At 42.0% G+C, this 26,459-nt stretch overlaps 1 protein-coding gene across 2 annotated transcripts in view; it reads right to left on the bottom strand.

The window, feature by feature from the left end:
* Arhgef26 (Rho guanine nucleotide exchange factor 26) overlaps positions 1 to 26,420 on the bottom strand; it is a 120,271-nt gene extending 93,851 nt beyond the window's left edge. Inside the window, exons 1-3 of one of the 2 annotated variants that reach the window (XM_029567159.1) lie at positions 24,840 to 26,420; positions 23,906 to 23,945; positions 20,123 to 20,268 (exon numbers count right to left, since the gene is read on the bottom strand). In XM_029567159.1, the coding sequence (XP_029423019.1) occupies positions 20,123 to 20,268; positions 23,906 to 23,945; positions 24,840 to 25,901 (1,248 nt within the window). In that variant the 5' untranslated portion in view covers positions 25,902 to 26,420. The remainder of the gene's footprint in view (positions 1 to 20,122; positions 20,269 to 23,905; positions 23,946 to 24,839) is intronic. The other variant, XM_008840630.2, reaches the window with a different exon arrangement.
* Positions 26,421 to 26,459: the final 39 nt, after the last annotated feature.

Here is a 26,459-nt window from a genome sequence, read left to right as displayed (position 1 = left end):
ATAAAATAAAAATAAATAAAATGCTGAATGAGAATTGCCTTTTTAAAATTAAAAAAAAAGTCAGTTCAGAACAGTGCCTTACCAGTAAACTGAAGCCCAAATTACTAGAAGGCCCAGGGCTTTTTAAATGATATAAAATATACTAAAACATGCTTATACCTGTGCAGTTTTAAAGTCTACATGCTTTCTGCAGTTTGCAGACTTTGCTAAGAGAATCTAGAGAACCGTCAAGTTTGTCCCCCACCCTCAAGTGTTTCCCTCATTTCCATTTATGGAAAAGGAAAACTTTTATACCAGCTGCTAAGACACGTGAGTCTTAATTTGCTATCTAAATCCAGGAAGCTATAACTGTTCAGGCTCTTCCCTTTAACTGCTGGTACTACTTCTTACAGAATGGACTGCAGACCTATGGACAGATTCGCTCTCCCTCTTTTCCCAAGTTGAACTTTGCTACTTGCTGGATGCTGAAAAACTGGTTTCCCAATCCAGTTCAGAGCCTGCTGGCAAGATTTTCAAGCACAGGGGCCTCCTCTGTCATTTCTTAAATATACATTTCATATCTGAAGCCCCAGCTGAGTACAAATGGGAACACAAGGGCAGCCAAAAGAACCTCACTTGAACTTTCTTGCATGATTAAGTTTACTCAAATATGTCATCAATAAGTAGAATTTTAAATGTTTCATGAAACAGTAAGAACAGATTCAGTGTGGGATTCTTGACTTTCAACAACCTAACCAATTCACAAAACTCTTCAAATCTGGTCATGACAAAGTTGAGTATATCAGTATCTTTACTATTTCAAGTGAAAAAAATTAATCCAAATAGGGCAACAGAATGTGCAAGGCCATACTTTAGATTGTTAAAAAAACATGGAACTCTATTTGTGGCTTGTAAGCACAGTAAATGCAGAGAACTCATTGATGTTACAAGTCTAATTTCATAATTATAAATTATGGATTCACTGTTGTAATCAATACTTTGATCTTTGTGACTGCATATTTTGCATATCTGAATGAGACAGAAATTGACAGTTTGCCAAACCTAATAAAGAACACATCCTTGGATATGAAATTCTTTAGTTATTACCAAAACATGGCTTATAAAATTTGTAAAAAGGTACACACCTTAAAGGATACACCCAAATGCTAATTCATGCCAATTTCCTTCTTGGTATCTGAATGTTTATTCTTCTCTCCAAAATTCATATACTGAAACGCTAACCTCCAAGCTATGGCATTAGCTGGTGGAGGCTCTTAGGAGGTGATTACATCATGAAGGTAGGGCCCTCAGGCCTTAGATTAGAACCTTTATAAAGCAGGATCAGATAGACCTATTGCCCCTTCCACACAACAAGAAGAAACTCCAAGTCAGAAGGCAGCTCCTCATCAAATACCAAATCTACCTTGAACTAAACTTCTCAGCCTTCAGAATTGTGAGGAACAAATTTCTGTTGTTTATAAATCACCCAGTGCAAGGCATTTTGTTATAGCAGCCTGGACTAGGGTACCCTACAAGTCTAAACTTCTCAGATGACTATGACAGAAAGAATAGACGAGTTTCTCCATTCATTTCATTTCTGCACTTCAGACTGTTACACTGTCTTCTCCTTGCAGAGAGCCACCAGGAAATGCATAGACTTTATTCAGTATTTTCTGGAACTGGCAGGATTTAGTTATCAGCCAAGTTCTAAGCCCCACAGAAGATCTTTTAATACCTACCCTGTCTGTGGCCCTCTCTGCTCTAGAGCTGAGAAGCAAGGGAACCAGTCTTACCTTATCAGATTAACATTCTCTGTGGAGCATACAAGAACATGTTCTTGGCCCTATGTGATGTAATACTAGATAAAATGTGTGTGTGTGTGTGTGTGTGTGTGTGTGTGTGTGTTTCTTCTATTTCCTCACCAATCAGGGGAAACAGAATAGGAGGACCCATGAAAACTGACCAACTACAAAGGCTCAGAAATGCAGTCAGTGAAAAGCTATATTAGATATTTATGATTCAAGGTCACTGTGGCTTCACAAAGCTCTAATTTATACTGGATACCCTTTTGAGCTAAGTCCTTTAAGGAGGCCAAAATGTTCTCATTTGTCAAAAGTGAGCTGGTTATTCATGCCTAGTGGTTATGTCAACTCAAAACTTCCTTCCTCAACAGCCCAAGTGAGGAAGTGCAAGCCACAATTATACAGGACCCAACCACTCCTGGGGCCTTTCCACAGTCTTCCACAAATGCAGTCCTCCCTGAATTATGAGCTAGAATGCTTTCAGTGCAAAGAAAACATGGGAACAACTGCAATTTGACAGTGTTAGTATTTCTGAAAATGTAATATCCTACAGGGTCCAAAACTAGTGTCCTCTATATCCAAACTCATGGCCTTACTAGCTCCACTTCATCTACAGAGAAGGGTTCTGAGGCATCGGGCTACCTAAGCTATGAGCTACCATGGAACATCTCTTTCAAAGGATCAGAGAACAGCATAACCCAAGACCAGACACACAAGGTCAGGATGGGACAGCATCATTCTCCTGGGGAACAGTAAGTAATAGAGAGGCTGCTATTTGGAAGGAAGGAAAGTAGAAAGAGGAGAGAAAGAGGCACAAAACAAAATCTTTTTTTAAATTAAAAGTATATCAAGTGGCATGCCAGCAACTTCCTAATTCATTTGTTCAAAAAACCAACCTCCTCTCTGATCATCTGTTGTTAAGTTTATTTCTATTATCCTCACCGAAGTTCTTGGATCTCAATAGCAAGCAGGTGGTATTAGATCTGTTAGTGATGGCAAGTCAGATAACACAGGCCAAGGTTTGAGGCTCTTGCTATCCTACAACCTGCACACAGAGCCAAGATTCCCAGAGAACTGAAATTGTTCCAATAGAGATCTGAGGCTGAGGGTACAAGCCACAAACAGATAGGTAATTAATTAAATGTACAAGAATGAATTGCTGTGCTTCATATGATCTGAGAGATAAGCATGCATTCCTTCCTTTGCGGCCAGCTCTGGTTAGCTAGCTCCCATGGCTAGCCAATTCCTAATTCAGATTTCTTACTCTCTATGTAGACCAGGCTGGCCTTGAACTCAGTACACCACCACACCCAGCTTCTTGCTGGTTCATAACTTAATCTCAGGAACTACTACATCTACTACTATATCAAATGCTTACCATGAACCAGGCACTGTTCCTTCTTTATATCTTAAGCCCATGACCCAGTAAGTTTAGTATTAACGATCCCTAACTTACAAGTAAAAACAAGACAGAAAAGTTTGACTTTCAAACCTAAGCTTGCCTGACTGTGGATCCCAAAACCTGAGCTCTCACCACTGATGCACACTGACTTCAAAAACATTTTGTGTATATGGGGGTGGGGGTTGGAGGGGCGGATATGGTATGTGTGGGTGGTATGTGTGTAGGTGTGTGGGTGCATTTGAGTGTGGGCTTGTGTGTATGTCTGTAGAGTTTGTGCTGAGGTCAGAGGTCTAACTTAGCTGTTGCTCCTCAGGAGCAACAAACCTTGTTTTTGAGACAGAGCCTCTCTTTGGGCTGAAGCTTGCAGATTAGGTTAGACTCACTAGCTATCAAGCAGCAGGGATCTGCCATCTCCGCCTCCCTAATGCTGGAATTACAGCTATGCGATCACACCCAGCTTTTTTATGTGACCAAACTTCTTTACAGGGGTTGGAGTCATGATGTGCAGCTACTCCCACCCAGGTCCTTTCCAGATATATCCCAGAAACCACATGTCACTGGATTCCCAGAGTCTGCGGAGCAGGAACTAAGCTGTCATCAGGGCCTCCTGGTAATCTAACTACTTGATTAGTTCTGACATTTCTCCCACTAAACAAATTCCACTCCTTTATTTGTGGCTCTCTATAACCTACATCTCTGGGTGGGCTTCTGAGCTTGTGCACAAATTTATTCATTTCCTTTCCCTAAATGAACATGAGATGTGTGCTTCTTAAACATCTACCAGCAATTAGAAGGGAAAATGAGGTTAGCCAGCACATGGAAGCTAATGGCAGATGCAGACAGGATGTGAGGGTGTGAGATGGAAACTCTATAAAGCTATCCAGTAAAAGATGAACAGTCCCACAAAGTGGACTATTGAATAAAATCCTGAGGAACAGCATGGGAATAGCAGTTAGCAGTTGAGACATTGGGACTGCGGATGAAGACCAAACAGCGGCCAGTCTGAACTGTATGTCCGATTTGTTAGTGAGAAAAAATGTATTTATATTACTTCCGTACTAGAAAATATTTTAGAGAACTTAAAATTTTAAATGGAAAATCAGAACCTAATGGCTAACAATAGGGAATTAGCTGAAGAACTAAACCTCCGATTACTTAAAATAGGATGTGAGCTTTAAAAAAATAAGAAAGTTTAATGATACTGAAAGTAATTTATAACACTGTTAATTGAAAAATTACAGATAATACAACTACAGGTTTATTGACACATTATAACATTGCTAAAGAAAAATAACATGACAAAACTATCACCACATTACTGAATTTATGCTGAAAAGAAAATCACTATATACATGCTTTTAAAAAAAGATTTAGAGATGTTATAAACAAAACTGTCGTGACTGGAGGAGATATTTCAATTAATTTCAATTTTCTTCTGTCTATTTGTGGTTCTTGACTTCCCTATAGTAAACATATCTTGGCATTACAATTAAATAATCACGTTCAATGACAAAAAGTAAGATAGGTTTCAACGTCTTCTATCCAAATAAAGAAGTAAAACGAGTAAGGCGTACAAATGGGATTGTCCAAGGATGCCGACAGCAGCTGTATTTCCTTCTTGTTGTGCACACAAGAAGCTCCCGGGAGAGGAGCAGCAGCCCAGTGGTAGAAGAAATGAAGGCACTAAGAAAGGGAGGCAACCAGAAAGACTTGAATCAAGTCCAAACCAAGCACAGGCTTATGAGGTGCTGTTGAAAATGAGTGACGATAGACAGAGCTGCAAGTACCAGAGATAAGGAGGGCCATCAGGCTGAAGTCGGAGGACCTGAGAATGAAGTCACGACACATAGCAAAAGCCTGAGTCAGGAGGGGCTGAGGAAGATGGGGCTGAGGAGCCTCGCATAGACCAAAGAACATCTGCTTCTACTGGTGGTCCAGCATCTTGGTTGCTCTTTCACTTGTGCTTGCTATGCTTGTAAAGCGGGTACATAGGACCAGCAAAACGCGAAACAATCAGCTATTCAGAGCAACACTGACGATGAAGTTACTTTCTTTGGTTTGCAATAAGTTTAGCCTGAGCGAAACCTGTTTCGGAAAAACGGGTGAGTGTTTTCTGCTAGGTACGTAGAGTGTGCTATGGTTCTGTAGGGTTGGAAGTATCTTGTTGCACAGAGACCTGGGGAGCAGACACAGAGGATCAGCTCCCTTCTTCCATTATCTACCTAACTTCACTGACACCATTTACATACGTATTGGTTACACTCCTACTATGTTTCTGCCTCTCTAGACCATTTGATTTGTGACAGCCTACAAAAAGAATTTTCCTGATCTTTACCGCTTGCCATGACGTCTCTGCCAGTCACTTTTGCAATTTTTAGTACATTCTTCTCAAAACACCACTTAGGCATCATCTTCTAAACTATGCTATGAGTTTCCAAAGTGTAGGCTGGTTTTAGGGCTGTTTCATATGCCCCATTCACTAGAATGCAGCAGAAGAGAAATACATCTTGTCATGAGATTCTAGTGTTTTCCACACTGCATTCCAATCTTTCAGTGAGTGGAGAGATAAAGTCTTTGAATCTTTCTGATTATCTTCTATTAAAATATAACTAAACAGAAAGGATAGAACAGAAAATACCACAATGTATGCCAAGTACATGCTTTGTCAAATTTGTATTGCATACATAAACACGCAGAGTGGCCTATAGGACACTACTGTTGTTAAATGACACTAATGTATTACAGTATAGGCCACAGTTGCAGTATCTAGGCCATGATGTGTATATTTACATCGGACATGACAGTCATGTCCCTTAACACATTCCTACAGATCTCTGTAAGAAAAGCTGTTCTACTCACAGGTTCTGAAAAGAGAGGGGAGGGAAGGTTGGAGGAAGGGAGGGGGAAGGGAGAGAGGGAGGGGTGGGGAGAGGGACATGGAGAGGGGGACAGAGGGGAAAGGAGAAAGGAGCTATCCAAAGTCACCTATGGTCACACTTGCGACAATGCATCATGGAGGCCAAAGATGACTGGAATCTAGTTAATAAGGCGCTGGCAAAGACAGCACAGTTTAAGTGATCTGTAAAATAGGGGAAGGAAACTGAGCCAATACGACCCTCTTCCTCAAGAAACTACACGGATAGTTACATCTGGAAGGTAGAAGGAAGACACAAGGGGCTTGGTCAAGCCATGCTGGGCAACCTCAAGTCTAAGTCACAGGATCCCAGAATCTGGGTGTTTAGGTGCTCTGAGGGGAAGGGAAGGAGTACTGAAAATGGAAAAGGAGCCAGTTTGTGAAGAGAAGGGAGCCAGCAGGCAGACCCGAGTTGTTCCACCAGCGGAGCACCAAATGGAAACATGGTGAGTGCTGTTCAGTGCCCTGGGCATGTGTACCCGTCATCTGAGGGAACTTCAAAGGCTCTGTCCCAGGTCATCTCAAGATCCTAAGACAGCAGGAAAGCAGTCATGTTGAACAGAGTCACAGATGCCTTGATTTTGATGGTATTTTCCCAAGGGCTAATACACTGTGAAATGACCTAGTACAATCCTCAGCACGCAATACCCCTCTAGTCAGTAGCTGAATTATATATAAACTAATTAACACTGTGATGATCCAGCTGGAAAATTACCAGGCTATAAGTCTTCTGGGTAAATCCAGAAAATCTGAGTAACAAAATTTTGAGGACTAGCTCCCTATGTAAAGATTAATAGTAAATTTCAGAGACCACTGATACTCTCTAATCATTAAGGAGACCAGTATCAGGTTCAGCTGTTCTGACAAACAGTCCATCATTCGCAGGAAGAAGACCCCACAAAAGGCCAGTTTAAGGTCAAGAAGGCAAATAGGAAACTGATAAATGAAACCCATGTTGCAAAGCTCTACACACTACACCCTTTCTCTGCAGAGCTTCAGCTTCTCAAAGGAATCCAGGCTTCTTTTACCTAAGTGCACTATTTTCCACACAGACTACTGTTCCTGAAAGTGTCCTGTCCACCTCCCCAAAGCCATACCTGGTGCAATTTAATTTGATTTCATAGTAAGAGCTTGTATTCTGGATAGCTTTAGTGTCAAGTTCACATACCTGGGTGAGGGAGCCTCAATTGGGGAATTGCCTCCATTGGACAGGCCCGTGGCCATGTCTGTGGGGCATATTCTTGATTGTTGTGTGATGTGGGTCCCCAGCCCACAGTGGGTGGGGCCACCCCTGAGCAGGTGAGCCTCTGTTCCATAAGAAAGCAGGCTGGGCAAAGGCCAGGGGAACAAGCCAGTAAGCCGTGTTCTTCCATGGCCTGTGTTTTAGCTCCTGCCTCCAGGTTTGTGCCTTGAGTTCCTACCTTGGACTCCTTGATGAACTGTGACCCGGGAGATGTAAGACAAATAAACCCTTTCATCCCCAAGTTGGTATTGGTCAGAGTACTTTGTCACAGCAGTGGAGAAACAAACTAGGACAGCTTGGAAGTCTTCAGCAAATACCATACACTCAAAGTCACAAAACAGATGAGACTGCCAAATAAGTGCAGGTCAGGGAAGGAGGCCAAGGACTGGGCCCAGGCATCCTTCAGCATTCAGAGATCAAAGGGATGGGAGGACTGAACAGAGGATCACGAAGCTGCAGCTGTCCTGGTCTTATCTCAGCGCCCCTTATCCGAGGCCACTCAAATGCTCATGCATCTTGAATTTTCTCTACCTTGGATTCCTCTGTCTTGCCTTGTCAACTCTGCCTAGCCACCAATCAGGATGCTTCTCCACAGCTGTTCACATCACCTCCTTGATACCGTCTCTCTACTGACAGCACCTTCCCAGGTGCTCTTCCACAGGGATCTCACAGTCTGAGAATATGTCCCTCATAGATTTACCAGAGTAGTAATTTCACGTTAAATGATGAGAACACTTGGTATTTGGCATCTGTCTCATGGTGTCTGCAAAGATTTAAAAGTAAGGTGTTCTCACTCTATTTCATTGCTCAGGACAGGGGCCCATGAAGAGCAGGTCCTGGATAAGGACTCGACGAAGGGAGCTGTCATTCATTAGTCTCTTTCATTCCCTTTCTACTCAGTGAAATAAAATCCTCTTTGTCTGGGATCCAGGAGTAAGTTTTGGGTTAAGTATCTCCTTCTGTACTTAGGCCATCAAAATTAAATAACTCTATGCTCATCTCCTCCCACTTTTCTGGAATACCTGTCTGTCTTCTGATCTCATCTTCCCTCGGGAACATGGCACACACACACACAGACACACACACACACAGACACACACACAGACACACACACACAGATACAGACACATACACACAGACACACACAGACACAGACACACACATACACAGACATATAAACACAGATAGGACACAGACACACACACATACAGACACATACACACAGACACACACACACACACACAGACACACACACAGACACAGATACAGACACACACACAGACACAGATACAGACACACACACAGAGACACACACACACACACAGATACAGACACAGACACACAGACACAGACACACAGACACACACAGACATACACAGACACAGATACAGACACACACACAGACACAGATACAGACACACACACACACACACCCCACACCGCATCTACCTTTCCAAGTCCCACTGTTAGAAAAATCATTAATATTGGCATGTCTACCACTCAGCCTTTAATAATTCAGCTCCAACCAGAATAATTTAGTTCTCATTTCTCTGCACTTTTAGGAGATGGATTCATAAGATTAAATATTGCTACAATTTAGAGAAAGAAACACTTGTTTTTCTTTGATGTAGAGATTGTTCCCAGGGCTTCATGCATGTCAAGCAAGTATTTTACTACCAAGCTATATATCTTGCCCCAAAGAAAATCTTTAAAAGTTTTTTATTAAATTATTTATTTATTTGTGTGTGTGTGTGTTTGTGTGTATACACACTCACATCTTATACCACAGTGCATATGTGGAAGTTTGAGAACAGCTTTCAGGAGTCGGTTCCCTCCATCCACCATGTAGATCCTAAGGATCAAACTCAGGTTGTCTGGCCACTGAGTTTGTCTCTCCAGCCCAAGAAAAACTTCTAAAGATGATTGTGAACAACACTGAAATGGTATACAATATATAAAGAGGTACAGTAAAATACTCCTAGTATTTGAAAGCCACAAAGAAAAGAATACCCTCAAACTTAAACACATACATACATACATACATACATACATGCATACATACGTGGGGGACATTTCTCTAAATAAAAACATGTCTCATAATTTTTATAATATTCTCAAAACATAGACAATCCTTCCAAAAGAAGGCTACATCACTGATCTGGCAGAAGATGCCCATGCACTGGCAGCTAGAATTTCCAGTAAAGATGTCTCCAGGGAGAGACAGCTGGAGAGCAGCTACCCTATGAGAGAGAGACAAAAGATAAACACGAGTTTCAGTAGCAAAGAAGGGAAATGAAACGTTGAGAAACAGAGCAGGAGGAACTCTGGAGTCTGTTGCATAGAGATCAGCTGTGATGGGGGGAATATATTCCCAGTGAGTGAGCACAACTACAGAGGATCAGAACCACAGTCTCTGAGACGGCCTCAGAAAGCTCACCAAGTACTTTCAGTAACAGATATGTAGTTTTTATTTTTTTTAAATGTGTATGAGTGTTTTGCCTGAATGTATGTAAGTGCACCTGTGTCTGCTATACCCACAGAGGCCAGAAGGTATCAGATTCCCCTGGGACTGGAGTTACAGATGGTTGTTAGCTGCCATGTGGGTGCTGGGAACTGAACCTGGGTCTTCTGCAAGAACAGTCAGTACTCTTCATCACTGAGCCATTTGTCCAGTCACAGCAATAGATAATTTTAAGAGGGGTAGTGACAGAAAGATAGAAAAAGGCATTCCAAGCAAATGGAACTAGAAAAAACTGGAACTAGAAAAGCATATTTAGTTATATGAATAAGTGGCAAAAAGATTTTTAAGTGAAAATAACTCAAAAAATACAACAGTTACTTCATTTTGATTAAGGTAACAATCCACCAAGGGGCTACTACAGTTCTAAATACATATGTACTGAAAATGTATGTGTAATTACAGAAAACAAATTACTAGGTTTAAAGGCAAAGACTTTCCCCAACACATTAAAAGTGGGTGGTTTAAACACTCCCCTCTCACCAATAACAGGTGACCCCAAATCAACCAAGAAACATCAGAGTTAGATGACACTGTGGATCAGATACACTTCACAGGCATCAACAGAGCAGGCTACCCACACACTGTAGAGGAAATTCTTCTCAGCAGCTCATGGAACTTTCTTTGCAATAGACCACATTTTAGGACACAAAGCAGGTCTTAACACAAATAAGAAAACAGAAAAAAATTGTACTCTGTCTGATCATAATGGAACAAAACAGCAAGAGAAACTACAGAACATACACAAAGTCATGGGGATTGAACGACACACAGCTGAAGGACGGATGGTTCATCAAAGAAATCAAAGGGGAAACCTGAAATTCCTAAAATTAAATGAAAATGAAAACACAGCTTTATGACAGCATGTAGAAAACAATGGTTTCAGTTCTAAGAAGAAAGTTTGTAACTATAAATGTCACTTTAAAAAAATCAGGGAAATTTCAAATAAATAACTTAATAATGCACCTCAGAGTGCATAGAAAAAATTAGAATCCAAATCTAAAATTTAGAAGAGACGGAAATATATAAAGATCAGGGCGGAAATCCTGAAATGGAAAATAAAAACCATTTGCAAAGAATCAATGAAACAGAACTGGTTCTTGGACAAAGAAACAAGGCTGACCAATCTTTAGCCAAACTAACAAAAAGAAAGACTCAAAGGAACTAGAGATGTAAAAGCAGACATTATAACAGACATCAGTGAAATTCAGAGAATCATTAGGGTATACTTTGAAAATCTATATTCCAATGAACTGAAAAATCTACAAGAAATAAATTGATAAGTTTATAGAAATATATGGGCCTACCAAAATTAAACCAAGAAAATATAAATAATTTAAACAAATATATAGCAAGCAATGAGATTGAAGCAATAATAAAACATCTCCCAGTTTCCAAAAATCCAGGGCCAGATGGATTCATTATTGTATTCTATTAGACCTTTAAAAAACACCTAATACCAACATTCTTCAAAGTATTCCAGAAGATAAAAAGGGAAGGAGTACTACCAAACCCCTTTTTTTTCTTTCTTTCTTTTTTTTTTTTTTTTTTTTTTTTTTTTTTTTTGTGCTTTTTGGAACGGGCGTTTCCTTGTATCCCCGGCTGCCCTGAACTCCTTGGTGAAGCCCAGCTGGCCCTTAAATCCCCAGAGATCCCCCTGCCTCTGCCTCTCGAGTGCTGGGATTACAGGTGTGCACCACCACGCCTGGCTACTACCAAACTCATTTTATAAAGCATTACCCTGATACCAAAACCAGGTTAAAAAAAATAACCAAAAGAGAAAATTATAAGACAATCTCCCTGATGAATATGAACACAAAAATTGTTAATAACTACTTGCAAACAAACTCAGTTACATATCAAAAAGAGCATTCACCATGACCAAGTGAGCTTCATTTTAACAAGGACAGTTCACATATGCAAATCAGCAAGTATAATACAGTACATTAAGACACTCAGAGACAGAAATCACATGATTACCTCAACAGATGCAGAAAGGGCTTTGACAAAGGCCAACATCACTTTATGATAAAATCCCTAGAGAACTAGGACTAGAAGGAGGATTCCCCAGCATAATAAAGCCTATATATGACTAAACTACAGTCAACATTATAAAAGATGGGGGAAAACTCAACGATTTTATACTAAACTCAGGAACAAGGAAAGAGTAACCACTCTTTCCATTCTTATTAAATCTAGTCCTTGAAATCTGAGCTCAAGCAATAATACAAGAAAAAGAAATAAAAAGGATACAAACAGGAAAAGAAGTCAAATTATTCCTCTGTGCAGACTATTTTATCCTGAACATAAGAGACCCTACAGACTATCAGAAAGTTGTTTTAACACTTAAATGAAGCAGTAGGGGGCTGGAGAAATGGATCAAAGGTTAAAAGCATTGGGTGCTCTTGCAGAGGACCTGGGTTCGAGTTCCAGCACCCACATGGTGGCTAACAACCGTTTATCCACAACTCCAGTTCCAGGGGATCTGACTCCCTCTTCTAGCCTCCGCGGGCACTGTACAACACAGGTGCACCTGCCTATGTGTAGGCAATACACTCACACACATAAAATAAAAGTATTTTTAATAGCAGAATACAAAACTAACATCTAAAAGCCAGCAGCTTTCTATATCCCAATAATGAAGATATCGAGAAATAAATAACCCATTTGCAATAGCTTCAAAAAAATACCTATGAATAAGCCCAACCAGGAAAGTTTCTGAAAGATCTCTATAACGAAAAATTTCAAACATTAAAGAGAAAGAAGTTGAAGGAGATGCTAGAAGATGGAAAGATTTCCCATGCTGTTGGATAAGTGGAATGGAGAAAATGACTGTATTTCCAAAAGTGGTGTGTGTGTGTGCATGTGTGTGTGCGCGCGCGCATGCACGTGTATGTGTGTGTTCAATGCAATTCTCATCAAAATTACAATGGCATTCTTCACAAAAATATAAAAAAGAAACTATCCAAACATTAATGTGAAAACACAAAAGGTCCCACTAGCCAAGCAATCCTGAATAACAATAATATTGCTTCACAATACCTGAATTCAAGTACTACTACACAGTCATGGTAACAAAAACAGTATGGATCAGATATAAAAACAGATACATAGACTAGACTAGTATAGAAGGACCCAGAAATAAACCCACACAGCTAAAGCTAAAACCACTTGACTTTTGACAAAGGTTCCAAGTACATACAAATAGTCCTGAGCAAACACACAGAATAATGAAATCAGATCCCAGTCTCTCACCCTGCACACAACTCAGTTCAAAATGGGCCAAAGATCCTAATTTAAGACCTGAAACTAAAACTGTTAGAGGAAAACACTTCAAGAAGCAGGCATAGGCACAGAAATTCTGAAAAGAACTCCAACAGCTCAGAAATCAGAAAAATTGACAAATGGGATTGTAAAAACTTTAGAAGTTTCTGCATAACAAGGGAAAGAACTAGGTGAAGAGACAGAGTAAGAGAAACTCTGCTAGCTATGCCTCTGACAGACATATCTAGAATGTATGAAGAATGCAAAAACCAAACATCAGAAATTTTCAACAACCTGATTAGTAAATAGATTAATGAAATGAACTGACAAGTCTCAAAAGATGAAGACCAAAGTGTCAAAGAACATGAAGATATATTCAACATCCTTAGCCAACAGGGAAATGCAAATTGAAAGGACACTGAGATTCTGCCTCACCCCAATCAAAATGGCTATCAAAAAAAAAACAAAAACAAAAACAAAAAACGAGTGTTGGTGAGGATTCGGAGAAAACAGAACTTTCATACATGGCCAGTGGGACTATGAGCTAGACCAGGCATTATGGAAATCAGTATGGAGGCCCCACAGAAGACCTAAATAGACCTTCCATGTGACTCAGCTAAACCACTTCTAGCAATATACCCAAAGATCTCCAAGTCAATATACAACAGAGATCCTTGTACATCTATGTCTATTGTAGCATATTCACAATAGCCACATAATGCAATCAGCCTATGTGTCCATCAACAGAAGAATGGGTAAAGAAAATGTGATATAAACAATGGAGTTTTATTCAGTCATGAAGAATAATGAAATTATGTAATTTGCTAGAAAATGGATACAACATGAGATCATTATATTGAGCAAAATAAGCCAGACTCAGAAAGACAAAGGCCACGTTTACTGTTTTGTGGATGCTAGGTTTTATATAGTGCTGTGGAGCAATTTCCTCTGAAGTAAGACATGGCTTTAATGAGGGGAGTTCATTGAGATGCAGGACGTTAAAGGGATGGGGAAGAACAAGATCTTCTGAGATGTAAAACAACAACATGTTCTAAGGGGAGGTGAAACATTCCATACTTCAGGGACGCTCTTTAAGCTCAGAAATCAAGAACTCAATAGCTTCAGAAGTCCCTAAAGCTGACCAGATTTACTAGGTCCCTCCTTCCTCAAGCATAGGTAAGCCCTAAGAGAAACATCTAAGGTCAGTCTAGCATCCCGGAAGGTGTAGCTCAAGCAAGGTGTCTGGAAGAGGCAGAGACCAGCTGAACCGCCAGAAGAGGCTCAGACCAACCAAGTAGTCTGGAAAAGGTGCTTTTCCAACCTATTTAGCTGCCTGCAAGTTGTACAATATGCTCCAAATTTCCAGCTTTTGTGAGCTGTCACCCATGCTGGAGTGGGCTTTCAGCGATCCAGCTGTCTGCGTTGTTACTTCTGCTCCTGTAAGTAACCCCTCACCTACATTTCTAGAAGTAACTCCAATAAAACTCACTGATTTACCAAGTTGGACTTTGGTAGTATCTTTACTTTGGTCTGTTATTGGTTCTGTATCTAGGGTTAAGTAGAGGTTTGTTCTCCAGGAATAATGTCATATACCATTTAGATACATAAAACCACTTCTCCATACATGAAATAGCATAAGGGACACTAGGGGAGAAAGGAGACTAATGCAATCAAGGTAAGGAGTAGGTTATGGGGGGAATATGGCCAAAGTGTATGTCAAGGAAAATGTCTTTATGAAATGTATCTCTATGTACAATGCACACATGCCAATAAAAATGATAGGTTAAATATATTACGTGGGCATCCTACAGAAAGAGCAATTATAGCACTTCAATTCTATATAGACCTGAAACATTCATAAGATGCACATTTCAGAAAAAGTGTTATGTTAAACAATTTACAACATTTATGTAAGTATATGTAATCTATTGTTTCTTAAATGTGTATGTAAATTTCAAAGAGTGTTACCAAACTTGGAATAATTATCTACAGAGAAGGAAAGAAAACTGGGATTAGAAAAGACTGAAATAGACTTTAGTCTTCTTTGGAAATATCTGGGTTGTTTTCTACACAGAGAACATGTTACACGCAGGTTTTCAGAAATGTGAAGAAAGCACCACAATCTAATTACTCTGAAATGTCAAAACTTAGAAGTGCTACTGTCCAATTTTAAGATGTGTGTTAACATGTACCTGAAAATGACTATATAATCAACAAGGGCTAAAAGCCAGGCATGAAAAATCAGAGTATTTTCAAAATTTTAAACTCAAAAGAAGGTCAGTAAGATGACTCAGTGTTAGGTTAAGGGATTTACCTAAGTTCAATTCCTGGGACCCACATGGTGAAAGGAGAGAACCAATTCCTGATATCCATGTGGATGTGCATACACACATACACACAATAAATAAGTGTGATTAAAGCATTACACTCAAAAGATATGATAAAAGGCATTAATCACCAACTAAGGTAAAAACAACTATGAGATGGCTGTCCTGCTAAAATAGTAATGAAACGTATAGTACTACAGAAGTTACTATTTTAAACAAGTATATGCAACTGAATATTCAGACAAGTGTGAAAATTTAGAGAGCAGAATGAAAGCTTTATCTGGCTTTTAAATGCATTAAGCATTTCTACAAAAGGCGTGATGATATTCAAGGGGCTAGAGAGATGGTTCAGTGGTAGAGAGCACTGACTGGTCCTCAGAAGACCCGAGTTGGTTCCCAGCACCACATATCAGCTAACAACCATCTGTAACTTTAAAGGGATCTGATGCCCTCTTCTGACCTCTGGGGCCATTGCATGGTGCACTTACATACATGCATGAAAAATACTCATACACATAAAATAAAAACTTAAAAAACAATATTTGAGTTTATTACATTTGTTGATCTATGATTTTGAGGAAAGCCAGGATCTTTCACAATAAACGGAATCTAAACCCTAAAAGAATAATAAATCCCATCACACTGTACTGCTGAAACTCCAAGATATGTTTTATTTTGAACCTAACAAAATTATATTTATAAATCTCAGTTTTTAAAAATTCCTTTCTCATTTCTACAAGTTTTTAACAGTTTCCTTAAGCTTAACTAACATGTGCCTTAATAGCTGAGCCCAGAAGCAAGGTCCTAATTTCTGGATTCCAAATTACATCCTTAGTCCCTAAGCACAGCCAAAGTACTCTGACAAAAATATAAAAACCAGTCCCTGACTAGAGCGTTTAAAGTCTGGAAGCACATTGAAGAAACATCTGAACTGATGTAAGATGTCTGATAAAGTTGCATGCCGGCGCGTGCAGAAGAGCCCAGAAGAGGATGACTATATTAGGTGTGGAAAGTATGCGATGTGTTCCAGCTTCTGCCTCTGGAGCCCCAACACCCTTCTTGAAGGTACGTGGCATTTCAGTGTAATAGAAATTATACAAACACACCCAATGACAAACACATGGGGCTAAGGCACTGCTGGTAAGTGCGGCTTTGGTGCTGTCACTGAATACAACGAAGTAAACACTGGTTTCCCAACAATCATTTCATGGTGTGTGCCAGGTAAGTGCTTGCGGTGAGTTGTGTTGAAAAGCCTAAGTTGAGCAAAGGTCTAAACAGAAGGAGAGAGTGGGATACCCCTGAGATCTCATTAATGACAAAACTCTGAAGGAAATTAGAACTCACTTTTTATCCTGGATTCAACCGGCAGTGCACCTGGCCCTAAGTGTAACAAGCACCCAGTGTTCTATCCCTGACTAACACAATCAATATTTTTCTTTAAACCCACAAGCTTTTCCCAGAGACCCAGGAACTGCTGGCTCAGGTTCATGCTATGGATTTGGGTGAGTCATTGAGCCTTTTACCTGTGTGCAACAGGTTCCTTGACTCTGGGCACAGTTCCAGACAATCATCTTTTGAAGTGAAAAATGACTTCCCAAGTTCAAAACCTCAAATCCTTTCCACATATAAACAATCAAATCCTAGGAATTGCGTCTTCTTTAGTTATTTAGATGTGTTTTTGTTCCCCAAGGCCTGAAGGCCAGCACAACCCTGAAGTGAGGAACTGATGTACAGAATCCAGGGAATGAGGACTGAGCCTGTCCCATCCTATGAGATGAAGGGCTGCACGTTTCATTCAGGACTACAAGAGGACATCCCACTTCTACATGGAGAACTTGTTGGCGTAGACATCACTACTAAATACATACACCACTAGGTTACTTGAAGTCTGTGGAATCTAAATGCTCAGTATTCTCTTGAGGGATCAATGAAATATCTCTTTTATCCATTTGTACTTCTCCTTTATTCCTAGATCATCACAGCACCACAGTTTAATGTGTCCCAACACCATAAATGGGAACCGCTTGCCATCTGTGAGGCTGAGCACTGCTCTACCTGGCACTGTCCAATGAAATCAAAGGCGATACATAAATAAACACAGTGAGATAAATCATACAACAGAAAGAAGACTTAAAGACCTTACATAACAACCGCAAATTGCTGCATATCAAGAGTCTCTGGCACACTGAATATTTCTTATAGTCTACTGATAAGGAAATTTCATCACACTAGGAGGCGGGCATATATTTGCAACAAAGATAAGAGACGTTTAGAAAATCAAACATTCAACAGTGTCGAAGGCACATGTGTGTGCCACACGTCCCTCTTATGGAGAAAGTTAAATGGGTGCCAACTTGAGATGAACACACTGCTAGAAAACCTCTTGTCTTACTGTCTTTCTAAAATCAAAGCCTTACTCAAAGAAGAGTTTTAGTTAAAGCAATACAGACCAGAAGACTAGATGGGGCTACTCCGCTAGCTGGATGTATTAAAAGTTAAGCACGACAAGTTGATACAAAAGATAACAATAAGAGAAAACTTTTGATTCCTACCTTCAGTGATTATGGGGCAGGAGAAGGGGGACAAAGAGAAGAAAGTACAGGAGAGCACAAACTAGGTTGGCTTAAAAAGAACAAGAGGTCAGCCGGGCATGGTGACACACACCTTTAATCTCAGCACTCCGGAGGCAGAGTCGGGCGGATCTCTGTGAGTTCAAAGCCAGTCTGGTCTACATAGTGAGTTCCAGGACAGCTGGGGCTACAGGGAGACCCTGTCTCAAAAAGACCCCCCCCACAAAAAAAAGCAAGAGTTTGAAGAAAACAGATTAAAATGTTAGTATCTGCTGTATGTTGCTGGTAAGTACATGGAGATCTACTGCCTTTATGAATGGTGTATATGTTCTTCACTTTTCAATATGTTGAGAGCATTTTATAATATTTTGAAGTAAAATGTAAGTAGAAATGAGATGTAAAAGACACAAAGAAAATGCCAGGGCCCTACCTAAGCAACTCTAGGTGGTAAAGTCCAATCACACAGTTATAATCACCAAGCAACATGATAAATACCCAGGGGCCTCCCAGTGACACTTTAGCTCGAGATAACATACACTAAAGTTTTACTTTCTACTGTGAGAGTGTTCTTTGATATCAATCTTGTTAACAAATGACATACTAGTATATTTATTCCTGGCCAAATGAAAACATAAGCCCATATTTAGGGGCTATACTGAAGGATATGCATTATTGTTTAACTGCATGTGCATCAGCTCATCTACATGAAAGCCCAACTCCAGGAGGCCATAAATACAGCAGCCTCGTTTTTAACGTTGAAGCTAAGACAGATCAAGTGTAATTGACACAAAAGTCCACGTTTCGGTTGAGTGTTCAAAAACCAACAGTAGGACTTAGGCTGTGTTAACAAACACAGCTGATTTCACCAAGTGAAAGTTCAAAAAATATACAGGTCTTTTCTCCCACATCCTCTATCAAATGGTCCAATCAAGCACCGAATGAATGGGGTGGTAGTCATTTACAGTTAATGTTTCCAGGTATGTGTTTTGACATGAGCATTTCATCAGATCATTGTATCAGAATATAAGACTACTAACACTCTAACTCTGGAGACATTTTTACCATCTGACCCCATACAAAAACATCCTAAGAAGGTCCCAGAAGTTGCACAGTGTTAGGGGAGTTGTCAAGACTGACTTGAATTACAATACAGGTTAGACCAGGAGAGGTAGTCTGAACCAGAAGACACCTCTTTACCTTTAGCATTCATGCACTGCCATGGTCCTGACTGTACATTACTGACCTATGTAACTGTTTCCTCTGCCGGTGGGTTCCTCAAGTCCATGAGAGTCCTGACCCCAAACAATGCTCAGCATGGCTTAAGAGGGAACTGCCTCGGCTTTGATGCCCCTAAGGACTCTCAGAGTTGCGCTAACTTGCTTTTGATGCAGTATTCTTAGTGCCCAAGTCAACCATGAGGACAGCCACGGGAATTCTCAACTTGCTAGGGCATCAGATACTCACAAATGCTGTATTCAAACTATATCAAGAAAACGAAGCAGTACACTATGACATTTTACAAGTCAGGAGGAAAGGGAACGTTGGCTTAAAAACAAAGTATGTTTGATCAGAAATAAGAAATTGCCCATCTACATAAAGTGTTAGATAAACGTACGCAAAAGATGCAGAGATGGGATATTCATTAGGTAGCTTCAAAAAAAGATAAATGTGGTAATAGCAAATGAAATGTCAAAGAAAAAGCTGTAATTGGCTCCCTACTGTACATAAATACAAGCACACAACACACTGTATATATACATCCACATACATGTGGCATTTGGGATGCATTATCACTACATATATCCTGTATTAAAAGGCGAAAGGGAGAAAAGATACTGAGTAAGAAGTGTTTCCTGGGTTGAAAGTATATCAGTCTTAAGGCATCTCATTTTATTAAAACCAGTTTTTCCGACCAGAAGTATCAAGTGCCATGTTCTTACTAGTGTCTGTAGAGCTTCTAGAAACATTTTACAATCTGAAAAGTCTCTCTCCTTAGAGTTACAGGATCATTGGAAGAAAAAATAAAGGCCACATTATCATGCATGATTTCCACAAATTGGTCTTTTCCTCCCACAGATAGAAAAGAAGAATGTAAACACTCACCACAGAGAGTTGGCTCCATGTGGATCTCAGCGGCTTATGGTGAATCACAATTTTCTCCTCCGGCTTCTGCTCTTTGGGCTCTGATTCTTCATCAGAGTCAATGTCAAGGGCCTTTTCCTTGTAGTTTTGATACAGGACTGCATTTTCTGCAAGAAAAGAAGTCAGACACGCCACTAACTGCCCCATAACTATTTCATTTGTTCCAAACAAACCTCCACATATACACAATGTCTGGTGCCTGGTTTAACTAATAGCAGAAGATGCAAACAGATTTTGTTACTGAAGAATATATGACATTCCATCTGAAGCAAAGTTTCAAAGTCTCTGTCCACTACTTAGGAAGGAGGGTCAGCCCCAACTCACTGTTATTCAGGTTAAACTGAATCCATGTGTTCGGTTTTCTTCAAAGCCCATCATCACTCATTTGCCCACTTAGCAAACATTTATTATATATCTATAGTGCCTTAAGTTCTGACAGTAAAATGGAAAAGATACCTCTCATTCTTTCATGAGTCAACAAGTTATTTAAAATAAGTCAATTTTACACTCATGCATTTATTCATCCAACTGACATTTAGGAAATGTCTAGTAGAGGCCAGCAACTGCTAAGCAACTGGCAATACAATGGACAAAAAAGATAGAAAAATCTAAAGTTCCTGGAACCGACATAAAATGAAAGAGAACTGAAATAAACAAGTAACTTTCATAGTATTTCAATAGGGGTACGTTGTCATGGAGAAAAATACAAGATGGAAAGGGGTGGGAAAGGCCACAAAGAGAGTTAAGTGCATTTTAAGTCACATGGTTTAGGAAGGCCTCACAGAGGTGATAGTTAAGGCAAGACAGAAGCTATAAAAAAGGCAAGCCACCGGTACAGGTAGGCAAAAAGCATTTCTCGCGTGAGTGAGTGTGTGTGTGTGTGTGTGTGTGTGTGTGTGTGTATACACACACAAGTATATAACAGATGCAGGAAGAAATCAGAAGATGACCCTAGGTATCAGTCCTCACTTTCTACCTTGTTTGAGGTTCACAGCTGTGGACAGCAACTTGCCAGAAGAGCAGTGGGATTAGACATGCTTTACCACACTAGGCTTTATGTGGGTTTGGGCAACATGAACTCAGGTCCCCATACTTGTGCTATAAGCACTTTACGCACTGAGCCACCTCCCCAGCCTAGGCAGGAGCATTTCATCAAAGTGAACAGCCAAGTACAAAGGCCTTGGGGCAGGAGTCTTCTTGTTATGTCTGTATGCTCAAGGAGCAGCAAGATCAATGTGGCTGGAATACCATGAGAAAGGGGAAATTATAGAAGACGGGATGTGAGGTAAGTACAGGGCAGAGTATATTGGACCACTGCTAGGACCTTGACTTTTACTCCAAGTGAGATCACAAATTATTGAAGGGCAGAGGGGCATATGATGGCTCATAAATACACACTGACAAGGGGAAGATTTATGTACAGATGCCCTGAGAACAGAATGGTGAAAGCATGATACAACCTGGGGGTCATGAAGGTACTAATGGGGAGAATCTAAGCTCTGACAATAGAGGGGAAGCAGAGCTCAAGGAAGTATACATGGACAGTCTGAAGCACAAGGAAATACAAAACCTCAGGAGCACTAATGAAGGTCAAGGTGGTTGTAGGTTGGGTGTGGGTAGTCGTCCAAAAACACATGGTAGATTTAGAGAGATGAACCATCTTAATGAACTGGATTTTATCCAGAGTTCAAAAGGATGCAGCTCCTTTCACACTGTAATCATCACACTTTATCCTGAATGCAAGGAAGTTCACTAGAAGTAAAAAGTTGCTTAGATCTGCCAGTCAAACACCACTGCCCAGGGGACTACTTGGAAAGCTACTGGGGTGGTCAATGAAAGCTAATGGAGACCTGAACTCTGCCACTTAAAATGGAGTGATGATAGACTGGATATAGGGGTAGAGTGAGGAAGTTAAGCATGTTTCTCAGGCCTTCAGGTCACACAGAGAGGGAGTAGGTGACAGGAACATCGGAAGAGATCCAGGTATGATGAGTAAGATTATGAGTTTGGTTTGGGATTTAGGAAGTTTGAAATGTTTTTCCCACATCTGCCTTTTGTCTTAGCAACCACATAAGAGTTCTGTATGCATTGTGTCTAAAGTAGCATTACAGTCTATGCAAGACTTTACATTGCTCCACTATGAAAAAAAGTAAGCCAAACTCAATTTCCCAAAGTCTTTAAAGCATCTACAGTGTGGCACAAAGTATACACATAACATTGATGATAGGATTTCTCACTCATTCTCACAAAAGCATGGGATGCAATATCATCACTTATTTTATATACGACGAGACAGGGGCTAGGGATGCAAAGGCCTTGCTCATTGCCACTCAAGTGATAGCAGAAGCAGCAAGAACCTGACACTGCAAGTTCTCAGCAGGGGGATACACTGCTTCCCAAGGAGCACTCTTGCAGGCTATTTGCAGTTAAGAACCCCTGTTCTTCACTTATGTATATGTACAAGTGGATTTCTACATTGCTGTATATGAGAACGGGCAAGACACTCATAAAGCTGTTCAAGATGCAACAGGGTGCTGAAGAAGCAGACCTGAGTCCCACGACTAGCTGTGCCATCTGAGGTATGAATCAACCAGGACAAGTTAAAATTCTCAGAGCTTCTAATTTCTTCAGTTATAAAATCAAGGACATAGATTTATCCCAGTTAGCCAAAATACTATAGGTGAGCTTCTTCACCATGTATCAATTATTTTCTAAGATTCATACAATCATTTTCATATATTACTCATTTGCTATTATAGAGGAAATATTTTACAATCACTCAAGGTTCTCTATTGTATAACTCTGCATGGTTTTATGTTTGCTTTTCTTTTTTTTTCTTTTTTGGTCTTTTTGAGACAGGGTCTCCATATAGCCCCAGCTGTCCTGGAACTCATTATGTAGACCAGGCTGGCCTCAAGCTCACAGAGATCCGCCTGCCTCTGCCTCCCAAGTGCTGGGACTACAGGCGTGTGCCACCACACCCGGCTGTTTGCTTCTCTTATAGAAGCCTTCCTTCATTACTCTTCAAAGTTCTTTGGAAACTCAGCATTTCAAAGCATGGCAGAAAATCAGTACCCTCAGTGTCCCCAGGAGCCTCCGGCTGCAGCTGGGATTGCTTCCTTCACAGACCTCCAGTTGGCCGACACTTGACCCATCTATTTACAGAAAGCCCGCTAATCTGATTAGCCTGTGAACACCTGGTTGAAGTTGCTTTTGTTTCTGAAATCCTTAACAACAAATACTATACAGGTTACAAATTCTTAAGAATAAGTTGTTTTCCACCAGGGAAGCTGTATTTCCCCAAAGGTGAAACTCAGTAAGAAAACAGGAAGTCAGAAATGAAAATCGAATGTGGAAATATGGTAAAAAAAAAAAAATATTAAGTAAAAAGAAATGTGACCTAAGGAAATACCACTCAAGATCCAAATGCCAGTCTCAGAGTGCTTCACTCAAAAGCTTGAGTTTGCTCTTACCTCTAATTTTTGAGGAGGGTAGAGCCGGAGAATGAAAAACCCGAGGATATTAACAGAAAAAGTCACCTGTTTATTAAAAAATGCCATTAATTTTGTTCACCGTTGGCCTTAATAAATAAAAAATTTAGCTTCGTGTTCAGAGTTCTGTATGGTATAATCTGAGAAGCTGGACTTTTTTCATAAGCATTTTTGTTACTGCAGTTAGGTTTCAACTTCTAATTGATAAACCACATTGAAGCTGCAACAGAAGTCTGGAAAATTAAATGCTTACCTTCCCCATCAAATGTCCCTTGTCCTTTCAGCATTTTCTTCTAAGAAACAAGAAAAGCAACAAAAGGAGAAAAGCAAGCTATGTATGAATGAGCCAAACAGAAAACACAACTATTACAAGTAAAAGTGCTTTCGGTTATATACCTTATTCCCAAAAGCACACCATGAAGAGTCCCTACAGCAGTTCACCCATGTGACCTCCACAATTCACTGAAGCAGTGACATAAAATGTACAGTGTCCCCCACACCCGTTAAACTAGACTGAATCCTCAAATGACCAGCTCCCTTCACTAAGTGATTCACTCTCACTGTTAAATTGAACTTTGCTATACTTGCAGAGCTGAGGGAATAAAAACACATAAAACCTTATGTAATGTCTTCTCTTTAAAACCATACGATCTAAAATAAAACAGGCTTGCTTGTGTATTACATGTGACATTTATATAGACTGCTTCCAGTTCTCTGATTAATCAAGAAAAAATGCGACTGCCAAAGGGAATCTTTGCCCCATTGCTTTGATCTGTCTAGTTTCTGAGGAAGGCAGCACCCACTGCAGAACAGCCCTCACTGATTGTCCCTTTGGTCAGGTCTTATTTAGTAAATGTCACTTCTAGGCATGCATCAGGGTGCGACGCCTCACACCCGCAACCTGAAGTTCTAAGTTTCTAACTAATCTGTCAAATACACTCAATGATTAATGCCAACAGAATATAAGCAAAGGCCATGGTGACTAAAACAAGCAACAGAAAAAGATAACGCACTGTCTCGTGATTGGGTAGTCGATTTAAAAATTCATTTTACTTGACGGCTATTAAATGTCCGACGGGCATCCAAAAACTAGTCCCAGCATATTCAATATTCACTTTGGCTGAACGAACAGTATGTGACACTCCTGCCCTCAACGCATGCCATGTTCCACGGCTGCCCAGTCCTACCTTCATCCGTCCCAGGCTAGAGAACTTCTCCTTGTCTTCCATCACTGCCTTCAGCGGAGGCTGGGACATCCTGTTCTTCTTCTTTGAGCTGGTGGGACTGTCAAAGTCAAAGCCACTGACCACTGCCCTTCTGTAGGATGTGGACCGCAAGCCTCGCCGAAGAGAGCCGGGGCTGTCCACGTCGTTGTCCGCCTCGCTGTCTTCCCCCGCGTGGGCCAGCGGCGCTCCAAGGCCCTCCACCATGCTGCGCACCTTGAAGAGCCGCCGGTGGAGCTCCGCGTTCTGATTGTTGGATTTACTCAGCTTAATTTCCGAGGCCAGGCTTTTGGGGATGATCTGCTGCTTTCCCACTTTGAGAGCGGCGGGGCTGTTGGTACTCAAAACCACCGAAGGGTTTTCGGGGAGCTCGATCCCCTGGGAGGACAGCCTTTGGAGGGCCAGCTTTTGCTCTGAAGACCTGTGCTGGGGTGCAGGGGAGACTCTCAAGACGCCCCGCTCGAGGTCCCCGGCTGTCTGACCGGTCTGCGAAGCTGAGCCTGAGGGGTCGGTTTTAGGGCCAAGACCGTTGGCAGTGGGCGAAGGCACCCGGCTGGCAGCCGCCCCGGCGCGGTCCTCCCCGGGGCCGCCGGGGGCGGGAGCGTCGGAAGTCCGCGGGGCGCTCGGCAGCAGCGCCGCCTGCGAGGCCACCGAACCGTTCCCGGGGGACTTCGGGGAACCGCCCGCCGCCGCTTGGGGGCCCTGGGGGGGCCTGGGCCGTCGGAGGCGAGGCGAGGCGGCTCTGCGGTCTGGGGACACCGTGCGACCATTGGTCACCGGCCGGCGCCGTGCGCACACGAGCTGGGGGCTCCTGGGCACCGTCCCGCCGTCCGGGGAGAGCGCGTGCAGCGCCGGCGAGGCTCGGTCCTCCACCGGAAAGTCGGTGATCAGCAGCCCGCTCGGGCTCTGGTAGGACTGCGGCCGCGGCTTGCTCCGGCCCGGCAGCTGGGGCGGAGGGGTCGAGCGTCTCCGCCACAAAGGGGTGACGCCGCGGCTGGAAACATCCACCTCGCTCTCGCCGTCCATAGCGGGGCCTCAGGCTGAGCCCCGGGAGAAGCAGAGCTGCTCAGCTTGCCGAGGAGGAAGCGGCTTTCCCGCGGACAGCAGGTCACGTCTGGAGGCTCCGCGGGATCCCAACCCGGCGGTCACCCGGCGCGCGGGGCTCGGCGGCGCCGCTATTACCCGCCCTTTCCGGGGTCCCGCGGAGCCCGCCACTCTGCGCGATCGCGGCCAGGGACCTGGGCTTCAGGCCGGCGGATGGATCCAGTCGCCTCCGCGTCCTTCCCGCGCCGGTACCGCAGAGCGAGCCCGCCACTCACTCTCGAGGGTCGCCGCCGACGCGCGGGACGCTTGGGCAGAGCTTAGCTCGTCCACGCAGCTCGCCGCCGGGCGCTCCCCCGCGCCGCCATGCCCCGCTCTCCCGCTGCCCGGCCCCCAGCGCGCTCACCCTGCCTGGCGTCCGATCCCGGACCGAGGAGCGCTCCCCTCCCCGTGGGTGGCCGGGTCCGGACCCGAGCACCGGGGCTACAGCTCTACAACGTTGCAGCCGCCAGAGTCGCGGGCCCCGCCCCCTCTCCCCAGCCC

The sequence above is a fragment of the Nannospalax galili genome, unplaced genomic scaffold (genome assembly GCF_000622305.1).
Source record: "Nannospalax galili isolate Female #2095 unplaced genomic scaffold, S.galili_v1.0 scaffold59, whole genome shotgun sequence".
In the NCBI taxonomy this organism is placed as follows: domain Eukaryota; kingdom Metazoa; phylum Chordata; class Mammalia; order Rodentia; family Spalacidae; genus Nannospalax; species Nannospalax galili.
Note: the sequence above shows the minus strand (reverse complement) of the source record. Positions and strands in the feature narration are given on the sequence as shown.